Genomic DNA, 12,448 nt, shown 5'->3' with positions numbered 1-12,448 from the left:
AATTCAAGACTACATTACATTTTAAGAAACTTCTACTTTAAAGCTTTCCCTCTTTCTTTTCCATGTGCGTATGTTTCATGTGTGCAAGCAACTGAGCACCGAGTGCTAAGCACTTGCTCCAAAGGTAGACCCCAGCCTTAAAACTCATGCCTTTGATACAAACAATTGTAGGATGGAAGCGCATGTGGAATGACCTTCCAAAGCAGAACTTACATTGGCTTAGAGGGCCACAGTACATCTGGGGTCCATTTATAAAAGCTGTAGCCCGGGAAATTTAGAGTTACAATGACCTGAGTTACACCATTAGGCATTTGAGCCGGGCAGTGGCACACGCCTTTAATCCCAGCACTCTCCAGGCAGAGGCAGGAGGAAGAGGATCTCTTCGAGTTCAAGGCCAGCCTGGTCTACAGAGCAAGATCCAGGACAGGCTCCAAAACTATACAGAGAAGCCCTGTCTTGGAAAACAAAGAAAAAAAAAAATCAGGCATTTGGCTTTAGTAATAGATGTACTGTCTTCTCTTATTTTTTATTGCTTACAATGAAGAACATAAAGCACAAAAATGAAGAGTTTTTGTTTTAACAAATGTAAGGTTTTGGTGAGCCCAGGCCTGTGGAGAGGACTGGCAAGGTTTCTGGTGTCATCCAGGCAGGTTAGATGTTGCCCAACACGACACAGGACAAGCTCCGTTCACACACTGGGCTAACAAGACTTCTTGGAATTGGGGAGAGTGCTGACCTAGAGTCCCCACCTCGCCCACACTCCTTTACAGGAGCTCCCCAGCCTCATGCCTCATGCGTTCGCCCTTGCAGGGCAAAGGGTAACTAACAGACACTCCGTTCGAGCGATGAGCTCAAAGTCTCACTCTGTCTAAAAGGCAACAGGTCTAGAGACGGCACACTGAGCAGACTTGTGTACTGACATCACTTGACATCACAATCACTTCAGAGCAAGGTATTATCTTTTACAGGAAAAAAATTTAAATGATTAAAATACACTGTTAACTCAGCACCACTGCCAAAAATCCGTCCTTCTGTAGACATACATAAAGAAGCCAGTATGCAATGGCACCATGCTGTCGTTAGGAAAGTGACCGAATGGGTTATGACACTTGACGAAGAAGTAGTTGCTTTACTATGAAAATTCACCTAGCGAGTATTCTATGTATCACCTAGTTGTCATAAATGGTCAGTGTGAGATACCTAACTGTGTCAGGCACCAACACAGGAGGAGAACTCCCAGGGACGTTTCCAAGGCTACGGGTTATTCTGCTCTGCTGTCCTTAATATCTATCAAAGTTTCACATTCCACTGCATGGATCCCATACACACGCTAGGTAAATTTTATGTAAAACACGTAGAGAGCTGCTCCAGAGGAACACGTGCTGAGTCAGAGGAGAATGGGACTACACACACGAGAAAACTCTCTAGAAAACATCCACTCTTGTGTTGGAGACTGGAAGGAACACAGGACCCAGACAACGGTTCTTATCCCATCAGCTAGGCACGGGAGCCTCAGCCAGCCTCGTATCTTTGCATCCCTACTCCCCTCATCTATAAACACCAAGAGTAGATTAGGTACCACCAAAGTCTCCTTCAGATCACAGCTCAAGTCCAGTTCTGAGTTGTCCTCAGGCCTTCTCTATCAGTTCTGAGCCACAAGGGCCAAAGTCTGGCATACAACAGACATCGTACCAACAAATTACCAAATCCTCCATCTTAAGATTTTGGCACTGAAATTTAGAGACTCTTTATACTCAAGATTCTTGGTCCACTTCTTTGTTGTTGTTGTTTCAAGACAGGGTTTCTCTGTGTAACAGCCCTAGTTGTCCTAGAACTCACTTGTAGACCAGGTTGGCCTGGAACTCACAGAGATCCGCCAGCCTCTGCTTCCCGAGTGCTGGGATTAAAGGCATGTAACACCACCACCCACTCATTGTCCACTTTGATTTGCCATATATGTTCATGTATTTAGCACTGGGAGCAAGCACGTTTAGAAACAAAAGAACATGAAAACTAAAAGGACATAGCCAGACAAAACTAGACAAGAGACCTGGCAACAGGATGACCCTGTGGTCATATGTCTGAGAATCCCCAAAATTCTGGTCTGCGTGTCTAAAAGACCACCAGACACACAAAACATGCTTTTACCTGGAGGTGCTGAAGATCGTCCTCCTGGACATTCTGGGATAAGTTGTACACCTTGATTAGGGATAAGGAGTCAGAGGAGAATATGAGCAACATCACTTCATCATTCAGTTTCCATAGATATCAGTTATTACACAATCAACTCTCTTACACACAGTTATGAGACCCCAAGGAAGGAGTAAAGAGAGCTTGACAGATAATAAACAATGTACAATGAGCTTAAAAATGTTAGACAGATACAGGAGTCACTCGCTGCGGAATCCAAATATTACTATTATTTTATGGGCCTATTTAATAATCAAAGCACAGCAAGTGAGTCTCAATCTAACCCTGAGCAACATCCATGGGAACTGTTTGGTTTCACAGTGTGACACCTCAACCCGTTTTTATTTGGAGAGAAGGTTTCATCATGCTGCCCAAAGTTGTAGTCCTCCTGCCTCAAACTCCCAAGAAGCAGGGGTTGCAGAAGTGGGCTGTCCTGTCCCAGTTGGAAAATTTCAATGAACTCTTCATAATTCACTGATTGACTTCTGCCTGCTGAAAGTCCCTCCCTCCACACAGGGGTCAGGGTGGAATGTCAGGCTCACACTCTGCTCCTGACCTGTTGCTCTTCTACACACAGCACAGCCTTAAGACAAAACTGCTTTTCTTCTTTTCCTTGAGCTGATTAGTAACTTCAAAGATAAAACTGAGGTTGTTTATACGTTTACATATTAACACAAACAGTATCCTTCTTGTACTTATTTAAATAATACAATTTCTCAGATATTAATTTAAAATAGTCATTACTTAACAGACTTTTTCTATGAAAAGAGTCAATGTTTTCAGGTCAACTATAAATACTAAAGAATGAATGTTAAAAACAAAGTTAAACTGATTTTAATTGGCTTGTGCAAATGATTTTTTCCTATTGATTTTAAAGGAAATAGATTTTGGGTTGGTACTTCAAAGATTCACTGAAGCAGCGGGTTTTAGTATTACAAGAATAATCTGTATTTTATGGATAGCTTTCTTGTGCCAATCTTATAAAAAATTCCTTGCTAGCTTTATCTTTTACTTTATGTGTAAGAACATTTTGTTTGTGTGCATGTGTGTACAGCACATGTGTGCCGGGTGCTTGCAGAGGTCAGAAGAGTTAGATCCCCTGGAACTAGAACTATGGATGGCCGTGGGCCACCATGTGGGTGCTGGGAACTAAACCCAGGTCCTCTGCAAGAGCAAGTGCTCTTAACCTCAGAGCCATCTCTCTGGCCCCAAGAAGTAGCTTTTTTAAAAGCATCAAACATGGGTTATAACTATAGCTTTTCTTTTAAATTCATTTTTTTAGAAATTCAGTTCACCCTCCCTCTTCCTTTGTACCTGTCTGGGCGGTGATCACACAGAATGTCTGTCTGTCTATCTACTCACTAGCTCCATTACTCCATCTGCATATGATCACAGCCTGAACTGGACTGGCTCACTCTGTTTGGCTTTCCCACTTTTACAAGCCATCTTGCCTAAAAAAAAAAAAAAAAAGGCTGGGTGGTGGCCCCACTCAGGAGGCATGTGGATCTCTCTGTGAGTTTGAGGCCAGCAGCCTGGTCTACAGAGCGAGTTTCAGGGCAGCCAAGACAACACAGAGAAACCCTGTCTCAAAAACCAAAACAAAACAAAAAAGACCTGCTTTGTTTCTTTTGTACCTCTGCTCCCTGCTGTCATCAATAGACAGAAAACATCTAACAGCCGTCCTTAAAATCTTTTCAGTCATACACTGTCTCTGTATGGTAAAGCCCTCCACAGACTTTCAGGACAATTTAGAAAGCCTACGATCCCTCACCCTGCCCAACAGTACTACTTCTTCTTCTTCTTTTCTTTTCTTTTCTTTTTTCTTTTTATTTATTTATTTATTGTTATTTATTGTTTTTTTTCAAGACAGGGTTTCTCTGTGTAGTTTTGGTGCCTGTCCTGGATCACATTCTGTAGACCAGGCTGGCCGCAAACTCAGAGATCAGCCTGCCTCTGCCTCCTGAATGCTGGGATTAAAGACATGTGCCACCACTGTCTGGACCAATAGTACTTCTAAAAACAGAAAGGAAAGAGCAAAAGAAAGGGAATTAAAAAGCTTTAAAAACACAGTTTACATATAAGTGTAAACTGTTTTTTAAAGCTATGAACAAACATAGCTTTCACACTTTAGAAACATTTCTACCAGTGATTTATTTATTACTGTTGTCTGTGTGAGGGATGTGTGTGTGTCGGGGAAGGGCGCCATGTGTGAAGGGCGCTGTGTGTGGAGGTCAGAGGTCAAAGGGTAGCTCTGTGCAGTCTGCTCTCTCCTTCCACTTCAGTGTTATGGAGACTGACCTCAGCATATCAGCTTTGAGACAAGGTCACATGTAGCCCAGGCTGGCCTCAGACTCACTGCATAACCAAAGATGACTTTAAACTCTTGATCCTCCGGCCTCTATCCCCTCAGTACTGGGACAACAGGCATTCTCTGCCATATCTGGGTAATATGGTGCTGGGGATTGAACCTGGGACCTTGTAAATGCAAGGCAAAGACACTACCAACTGATCTACATCCCTAGCTATAAATTTTAATATTATTTAATGTATTATAAACTCTAACAGAAAAAAATAACAATAATAAAGCTATTTTGGACTAAATCAGCCAATTTGGAAACTCACCAGTAATTAGACTACAGTGACAATAACCACTCCTGGCAGTTAACTGAGCAACAGCTATGATTTGCCATGATCTTTGTCCCATCGCCATGTGTATGTAGAAACACTATCCATGAACTTTAGTTAAGAAACATCCACAAATTACCATCTCATAATTGCTTACTACAGCTAGCACAGTGGAGACCCTGGCAGCAAAAGTAGCTACCACAGTTAGTTAATCTTTCATTCTATTGGGCATGATAAATTAAATAGTTATATACATTTCGATTGGCTTTGAAAATTGTAAATTTATAAACTCAAGTTCCATTTGCTTTTGGGATACCATCTTACAAGGACTCCAACTTGCAGTAAGGCTCGTTAAGAAAGGGAATGGCTCAGTTGCCTTTAGCCTACTGGCTATGGGTGGGATAGGACCTCTGTTGGTCTTTTCTATGTTGAACACACAGACTGCAAGCCCAGCGCCACTTTGAGATCTTTGGCAGCAGTTAACTCTGCAGCTCACACATGATTGAGCCTGTATGATAATGAGTATTCAGAGACAGGTAATGCCTGGGGAGCGCTCACCAACCTATGTCAGAGCGCCTGTGTGGCCTGGGCAGGCATCTCCATGATGGGTAAGGTGACCTGCTGACGTCCCACGAAACCAAAGTCAGAAGCTCATTTTTTTAGTAAAAGGGGGACCTGTAGGGCCCTGGCCCCTGTTTTGGGTAACTGTTGCCTTGCTTGCTGACCTTGACCTTGATATTCTCCCTATGCTAATTCCCTGCTGGGTTCCCCCTCCTGAATGCTTAAAGGAAGTTCCTTGTCTGTGTATCCTGCATAATGGGCATTAACAGCTTAGATGCAAGATTGTAAAACATTGGTAGCAAACTTCTGCCCTCTGGGGTTCTCCCACTGTACTGTAAGCCTGTATTTAAGACCTCTTCCCTCCTTCAATAAACAGCATTCGGCATTAAAAATAAATAAATAAATAAAAAAGAACCATCCACAAATAGGTTTATTTTACTCCATACCTGTATTGAGCTGATCATCGTGCTGAGGGCGAATACTGTGGCCGAATCTCTCAAAGTTGACTGACTGTCAAAGGTTCCCTGAGTGTCCATCAGTAACACCGCCACCTACAGGTGAATAGAGTGCATCACTGATATTGTACACAGCAGCCAGGGTGCCAGGTTACCATGACATTAACACCACAAGAACTAAAGGAATCTGTTATCAATGAATACTTAAAAGGTAACTTCTTACATGTGCTATGAATGCCACAAAAAAAAATATTAATAGCTGCTGGGTGCAGTCATTTTTAACATTCTCTGTTAACCTAGGATAAAAACATAACATTGAGACAATGTAAAAATATCAGCTTGCTATCTGCTATTCTGTATACATTATGATTATGTTTCCTGGGATCACTAAACAGTTTGACAGGGATCATTCAATAAGATGCCTCTCTTACCCCTGTAGCATTATGTGAAAAGGACAAAAGACCATTTTCAAAGTTACTATTGAAATTAAAATTTTAATTTTATTTAAAAAGTGTCATACCTTTTTACCATCAAGTTTATTGACAAGGAAAACCTCACTCCATATCTGGATTCCTGTGGTTTCTCGTTCAGATCCACCTCTCCATGAAAATCCAGTCAATGGTTCATTGTAATCTCCAACCCAGTCAACAGATTCCTATAAATTTAATAAAGTCTATGATTAGAATTGGATATGCATGTATGGTTTTCTTCTCATCTTTTTTGATACCTCTTTTTCTATAACTCAAATTAAAAGGAAAAACGTGTGCATATCTATAACACTGATATAGTCATTTTATTTATTCAAAAATAATTACAGAGGAGCAACCATCTGTTATGGTTTATGTTAGTGGCTAACATCACTACAATTTATATACATACACATGAGTATAATATATACGCATATGTCAGGATGGAAATGTATATAAAATATAAGTGGAAACATAACATGGGAAATACAACAACTGATTCACTTATTCATTCATTTATGTGTATGTGTGTCTGGTGTGAGTATACATATATGTGTGCAGGTGCCCCTGCAGGCCAGAAGAGGGTGTTGGATCCCCTCTAGCTAGAGTTAGAGGAGGTTGTGGGCTGCCTGACATGGGTGTTGGGACTTGAACTCTGGTCCTCTGGAAGAGCAGTAAGTACTCTTAAACCTCTAAACTATCTTTCTGGAACAACTAATTCTTGATGAGGTAAGACTTACTGAGAAGGTGATGTCAGAAGACTGTTTGGGAACTAGCCAGGTGAACAGCCTGGAGAGGACAATCCAGGAAATAAGAAGTCAAGAAAGAGCAAAGGAAAGAAAGGAGGGAGGGAGGAGTCAGGAGGAAGGGAGGAGTCATGAAGGGAGGAGGAGGAGCACCACATAAGGTCACAGACAAATGCTCTGGAACAGGGGTTGTGGGGGAGAAGACCAGCAAGCAGAGAGGTTAGACTGCCGGATTCTAAAGGCCCAGGGAGGTGCCCAATACCGATGTTTACCCTGCAGGCAAAGGGAGTCAGGAAGACACAGAGGGAATCGCCATCACAACTGTGAGGGAAAGATTATTCTAGAGGGCGTGAAGAGCTAGTGGGATGATGAACGGCAGGCAGGACCAAAAAGTAGGTTATTTAAAAAAGTCAAAATATGCTTGTGGGCCTGAACCAGGGCCTGGACAGAGGGGAGGGGCAGAAGGGAACAGATACAAGAGGATGTGAGAACTCAAAGGAAGAAAAACTAAACTGAAAATATGTCAGAACTAGTATCAGGTGAGACAAGAAATACAAACAATCACTTAGATTTTGCAAATTTTCACCGGTAACCTTGGGTAACAGTAGCTATACTCACTTTCATATTTGTTGTGGGGATAAATTATTAGTTTTTGGAAGACCTCACTATATAATCCTTGAGCTAAAAACCTTGTATAAACTAAATTACAAAACTTTACAAATGCAGAGAAGTTGGAAAGTAGACTGGTTGAATTAGTAAGTCTACACAAACTAGTATAAAATATAATTTTGTTATATCTTATCTTTAAAAAACATCTTATTAATTCTTTGAAAATGTTATATAAAATATCTTGATCGTATCATTCCCCTCCCCCAGTTCTTCCCAGATGCACTACCCATTCCATCCCCACCCTCCTGTGTGTGTGTCTTCATGAAAACAATAGACAAATACACATCCAGTGAGGGCTTCCAATGCACTCTTGGTTGTGCAGGCATCCATGAGAGCATGGTTGACCTGGCAGGGGTACCACCCTTGAAGAAAACTAACCCTCATCCTCCTGACAGACATCAGTTAGCAGCAGTTCCTCAGCTGGGGTGAGATGTCGTGACCACCGCCTGCGTCTGTGCTGGGGTTGTGTCTGGCTTGGGCATGCACACTTCATGCAGCCGTGAGCTAGTTCATGGGGGCCAACTGCCTCTTTAGTATCCAGAACAGTCTCCTTGTCGCCATCCACAGCCTCTGGATCTTCCAACCTCCCCATCCCTCTTCCGCAATGCTGGCTGAGCCTTGGGAGGAGAGCGTGTGTGTTACATCCTGTCTTATTCTATACAGCGATTTTAGATGCTCATAAAGAGCATAATAATGGCCTGCGCCATCTGTGCTACTCAGTCTTACGTCTTCATTTCCATTATAAGATCCACTCCGTGGAAGATGTACTCTAGTTTAATGCAAACAGCACACTCATTCCCCTTAGCCTAGAAGGTCCTTCAGCTTCCCCTACCAACTAACCAACCATCAGCAGCTCCTTGGCGAGGGTGGTTTTTGTGCCGACTTCCCCATCCATGTTGAGATGCGGGAGGGCTTGAGCTTGCACAGGTCCTGGGTATTGTCCCAGCCTCTGTGAGTTCACATGATTGCTATGCTGTGTCTGGAAGACACTGTTTCCCTGCAGTCATTCACCGTGTCTGGCTTCTAAACTTAGCTTTCTAGCCTCTCTTCTACAATGATCCAGAAGCCCTGGAAGGCAGGTGTGTGATACAGGTGTCCATTCAGAGCTGAGCATTGCTCGCATTTTTTCACATGCCTTGATTCTGCCTCCTTATCCAAACCACAATATGCTTTAGTATATAAATGCTATCTTCTTTGTATCCTCCTAGGTACCTGACACAATGCAAGGAATCAACTGATACTAACTACTCAACGTAGATATTTAAATTAATCAAAATATGCTACATACAAAAACAGCTGGGAAGTATATTTCAATGGGTGAATTGTGATGGTTATGAATTAGGAAAATAACATTACTGTAACACTAACTAAGGAAAATGATATTATAAAAGTTCTATCCCAGAAAAATAACTTTGAAAGACAAGGGCTATATCAATAAATAGTGACTTTGGAAGATTGAAAATTTAGCTTGTTTCATGCATTCAGGCACGTATCGTATTCATCATATCTTTAATGATTAAATATTGAATACTATGTTTTAGGCATAAAATAAAGTTAACAATATTCCTTCTAAAAAGAACATAGTTTGCTCCATTTAAAATCAAGTTTTGCCATTCTAACATGAGTGACAGTTGTATGTGCAGAGGAGGGGCCAGAATAGGTCCACACTAGAATAGGTCCACACTAGAATAGGTCCACACTGGAATAGGTCCACACTAGAATAGGTCCACACTAGAATAGGTCCACACTAGAAGAGGTCCACACTAGAAGAGGTCCACACTAGAATAGGTCCACACTAGAAGAGATCCACACTAGAATAGGTCCACACTAGAAGAGGTCCACACTAGAATAGGTCCACACTAGAATAGGTCCACACTAGAAGAGGTCCACACTAGAATAGGTCCACACTAGAATAGGTCCACACTAGAAGAGGTCCACACTAGAATAGGTCCACACTGGAATAGGTCCACACTAGAAGAGGTCCACACTAGAATAGGTCCACACTGGAATAGGTCCACACTAGAAGAGATCCACACTAGAATAGGTCCACACTAGAAGAGGTCCACACTAGAATAGGTCCACACTGGAATAGGTCCACACTAGAAGAGGTCCACACTAGAATAGGTCCACACTGGAATAGGTCCACACTAGAATAGGTCCACACTAGAAGAGATCCACACTAGAAGAGGTCCACACTAGAAGAGGTCCACACTAGAAAAGGTTCACACTGGAATAGGTCCACACTAGAAGAGGTCCACACTAGAAGAGGTCCACACTAGAAGAGGTCCACACTAGAAAAGGTTCACACTGGAATAGGTCCACACTAGAAGAGGTCCACACTAGAAGAGGTCCACACTAGAAAAGGTTCACACTGGAATAGGTCCACACTGGAATAAGTCCACACTAGAATAGGTCCACACTAGAATAGGTCCACACTAGAATAAGTCCACACTAGAATAGGTCCACACTAGAAGAGGTCCACACTAGAAGAGATCCACACTAGAAGAGGTCCACACGGTCTGTGATGCCTGCCCTTCTGCAGGGAACAGCGCGGCCAGTGTTCACATTCTGTCTCTCATTGTTAATGCTCCACTAGGTGGAGACAAAGAAAAACGGGATCCAAGCAAGCACTCTTTAACCACAGGCAACTTGACTTGAATTGAATGTATATCAATGACCCATCTACGTGAAGTACCAGAACACCTTTGCTGTGCTAGAAATCAGAATTTAAAATAGTCTTGCTTGCTTTCAAAGCCTGAATTTTCTTAGTACTTCTGTTCATTTGTTTGAACTAAAGCTAAAGGTTAGCCTCAAAGCTGTCTTAAAATACCTCATACCTAAAAGATCAAACTAAAAACAGTGCTATGAAGACACAGTCCAGAGCCCTTTTGTGACAGTCTTGTCTTGTGGCTCAGGCTGGCCTGGAATTTGCTACAGCCCTGGCTGTCCTGGAACTTGCTTTGTAGACCAGGCTTGTCTCGAACTCACAGAGATTCACCTGTCTCTGTTTCCCAAGTACAGGGATTGAAGGTGTGTGCCACCACACCCAGCTGGCTAATTCTTAACTTGTAATTCTTCTGCCTCAACCTATCTAGTGCTTCAGAATATAAAATTCTTTGGGTGGTATGGCTCTTTTACTTCAAAACTCCATGTCTACTGGAATTCACTGGGGGTAAGGGGGATGCCAGCCCTCTAGCCTTGTTCGAATTTCCCATCCATCCTTCTGCATTTGGTATAGCCAAGGTCCTTAGAAGTCACACTTTTGTATCACATGATTTGTCAGACACTATCAGTTGCCTCTGGGGTTAGAACAAAGTGAGAGCGGACTAGCAAAGGTTGTGAAGGAACTTTCTAGAGAGAATGGTGGTCTCTGTTTTGAGTTCTGGACTGCATAGGGATACGCATTTGTTAAAATAAACAGATGCACTTTAATATTTGTGTTTCTCCATATAGATAGTATTTAAAAACAAAAGCTATGAGAATAATATATGATTTATATGGAATCATGTGGAGAAAGTACACTGATGTTAGCAATTTAATTTGAAGTTTTTTAATATCATGGAGTAATGAATGACTAGGAAGAATGAGTACATATGGGCACACATGATAAATCAGGAACATTAATGTCCGTGGAAGAATAGAGGTTTTGGCACCCAAGTGCTCACTGTGAAATTCCTTAAAATTTGCCTCATATTTAAGGATGTCATCACAAACATTGTGGAGAAGTTATTAAAAAGAAGTTTATACTGAAATCTACTTGACATTTTAAAATTTATAGTTATATCACTATGCTAGTGCTAATTTTTAAAAGAGTAAAAAGTAAGTTATATCTTCAGATAAATGCAGCACAGTAACTTCTAAGTAAAATTATGTGTAGTCTGTTCCCAAAGCACTGAGGTTGGAATGCTGCACATAGCCTTTACATGAGGCACACATAATAGGAGAAATTAGCCTACCATAGCCTTTACATGAGGCACACATGATAGCAGAAATTAGCCTACCATAGCCTTTACATGAGGCACACATAATAGCAGAAAGTAGCCTACCATAGCCTTTACATGAGGCACACATAATAGGAGAAATTAGCCTACCATAGCCTTTACATGAGGCACACATAATAGCAGAAATTAGCCTACCATAGCCTTTACATGAGGCACACAATAGCAGAAATTAGCCTACCATAGCCTTTACATGAGGCACACATAATAGCAGAAATTAGCCTACCATAGCCTTTACATGAGGCACACATGATAGCAGAAAGTCGCCTACCATAGCCTTTACATGAGGCACACATAATAAGAGAAACAGAAATACTCAGCGCTAATAAGAATGGAACATGAAAGAGGTACAGGAAGGAAATGTTGTAGACGCCCTTCCCTACCTGGTTGTACATGTACCGCAGCATGAAGTCCATGAGGAAAGACTTTCCTTTCCTAAAGGCTCCAGCAACAGACACAGCAACCACCTCCTTGTCTCTGACGGACTCCGAGAGAAGGATCCGGTTCAGCGCGGCCTCATCTAACTCAAAGGAATGGTCATCTTTGACAATGAGGACTTGGACAGGTCCTGCCTTCTTCACTGGCTCCTCCTCTTCTGAGCTCCATTCGCTTGACTTCTCTGAAAACCCACCTGTTGAACAAGTATCGATTACTTCAGCTAATTATCTCAAAACACCAGGAAACAGGCACCTCTCAACTCTCAAAGGGAACTGGGACATCCCAGTCAGGTGTTTTGT

General features: G+C 42.0%; 1 protein-coding gene across 2 annotated transcripts in view; it reads right to left on the bottom strand.

Annotated features, from left to right (window-relative positions):
• Atl1 (atlastin GTPase 1) overlaps positions 1 to 12,448 on the bottom strand; it is a 64,662-nt gene that overhangs the window by 28,652 nt on the left and 23,562 nt on the right. For both annotated transcript variants that reach the window (XM_037210590.1, XM_028858645.2), the window contains exons 2-5: positions 12,095 to 12,342; positions 6,352 to 6,486; positions 5,823 to 5,927; positions 2,149 to 2,199 (exon numbers count right to left, since the gene is read on the bottom strand). In XM_037210590.1, the coding sequence (XP_037066485.1) occupies positions 2,149 to 2,199; positions 5,823 to 5,927; positions 6,352 to 6,486; positions 12,095 to 12,342 (539 nt within the window). The remainder of the gene's footprint in view (positions 1 to 2,148; positions 2,200 to 5,822; positions 5,928 to 6,351; positions 6,487 to 12,094; positions 12,343 to 12,448) is intronic.

This window comes from Peromyscus leucopus, chromosome 14 (assembly GCF_004664715.2).
Source record: "Peromyscus leucopus breed LL Stock chromosome 14, UCI_PerLeu_2.1, whole genome shotgun sequence".
Taxonomy (NCBI): Eukaryota; Metazoa; Chordata; class Mammalia; order Rodentia; family Cricetidae; genus Peromyscus; species Peromyscus leucopus.
Note: the sequence above shows the minus strand (reverse complement) of the source record. Positions and strands in the feature narration are given on the sequence as shown.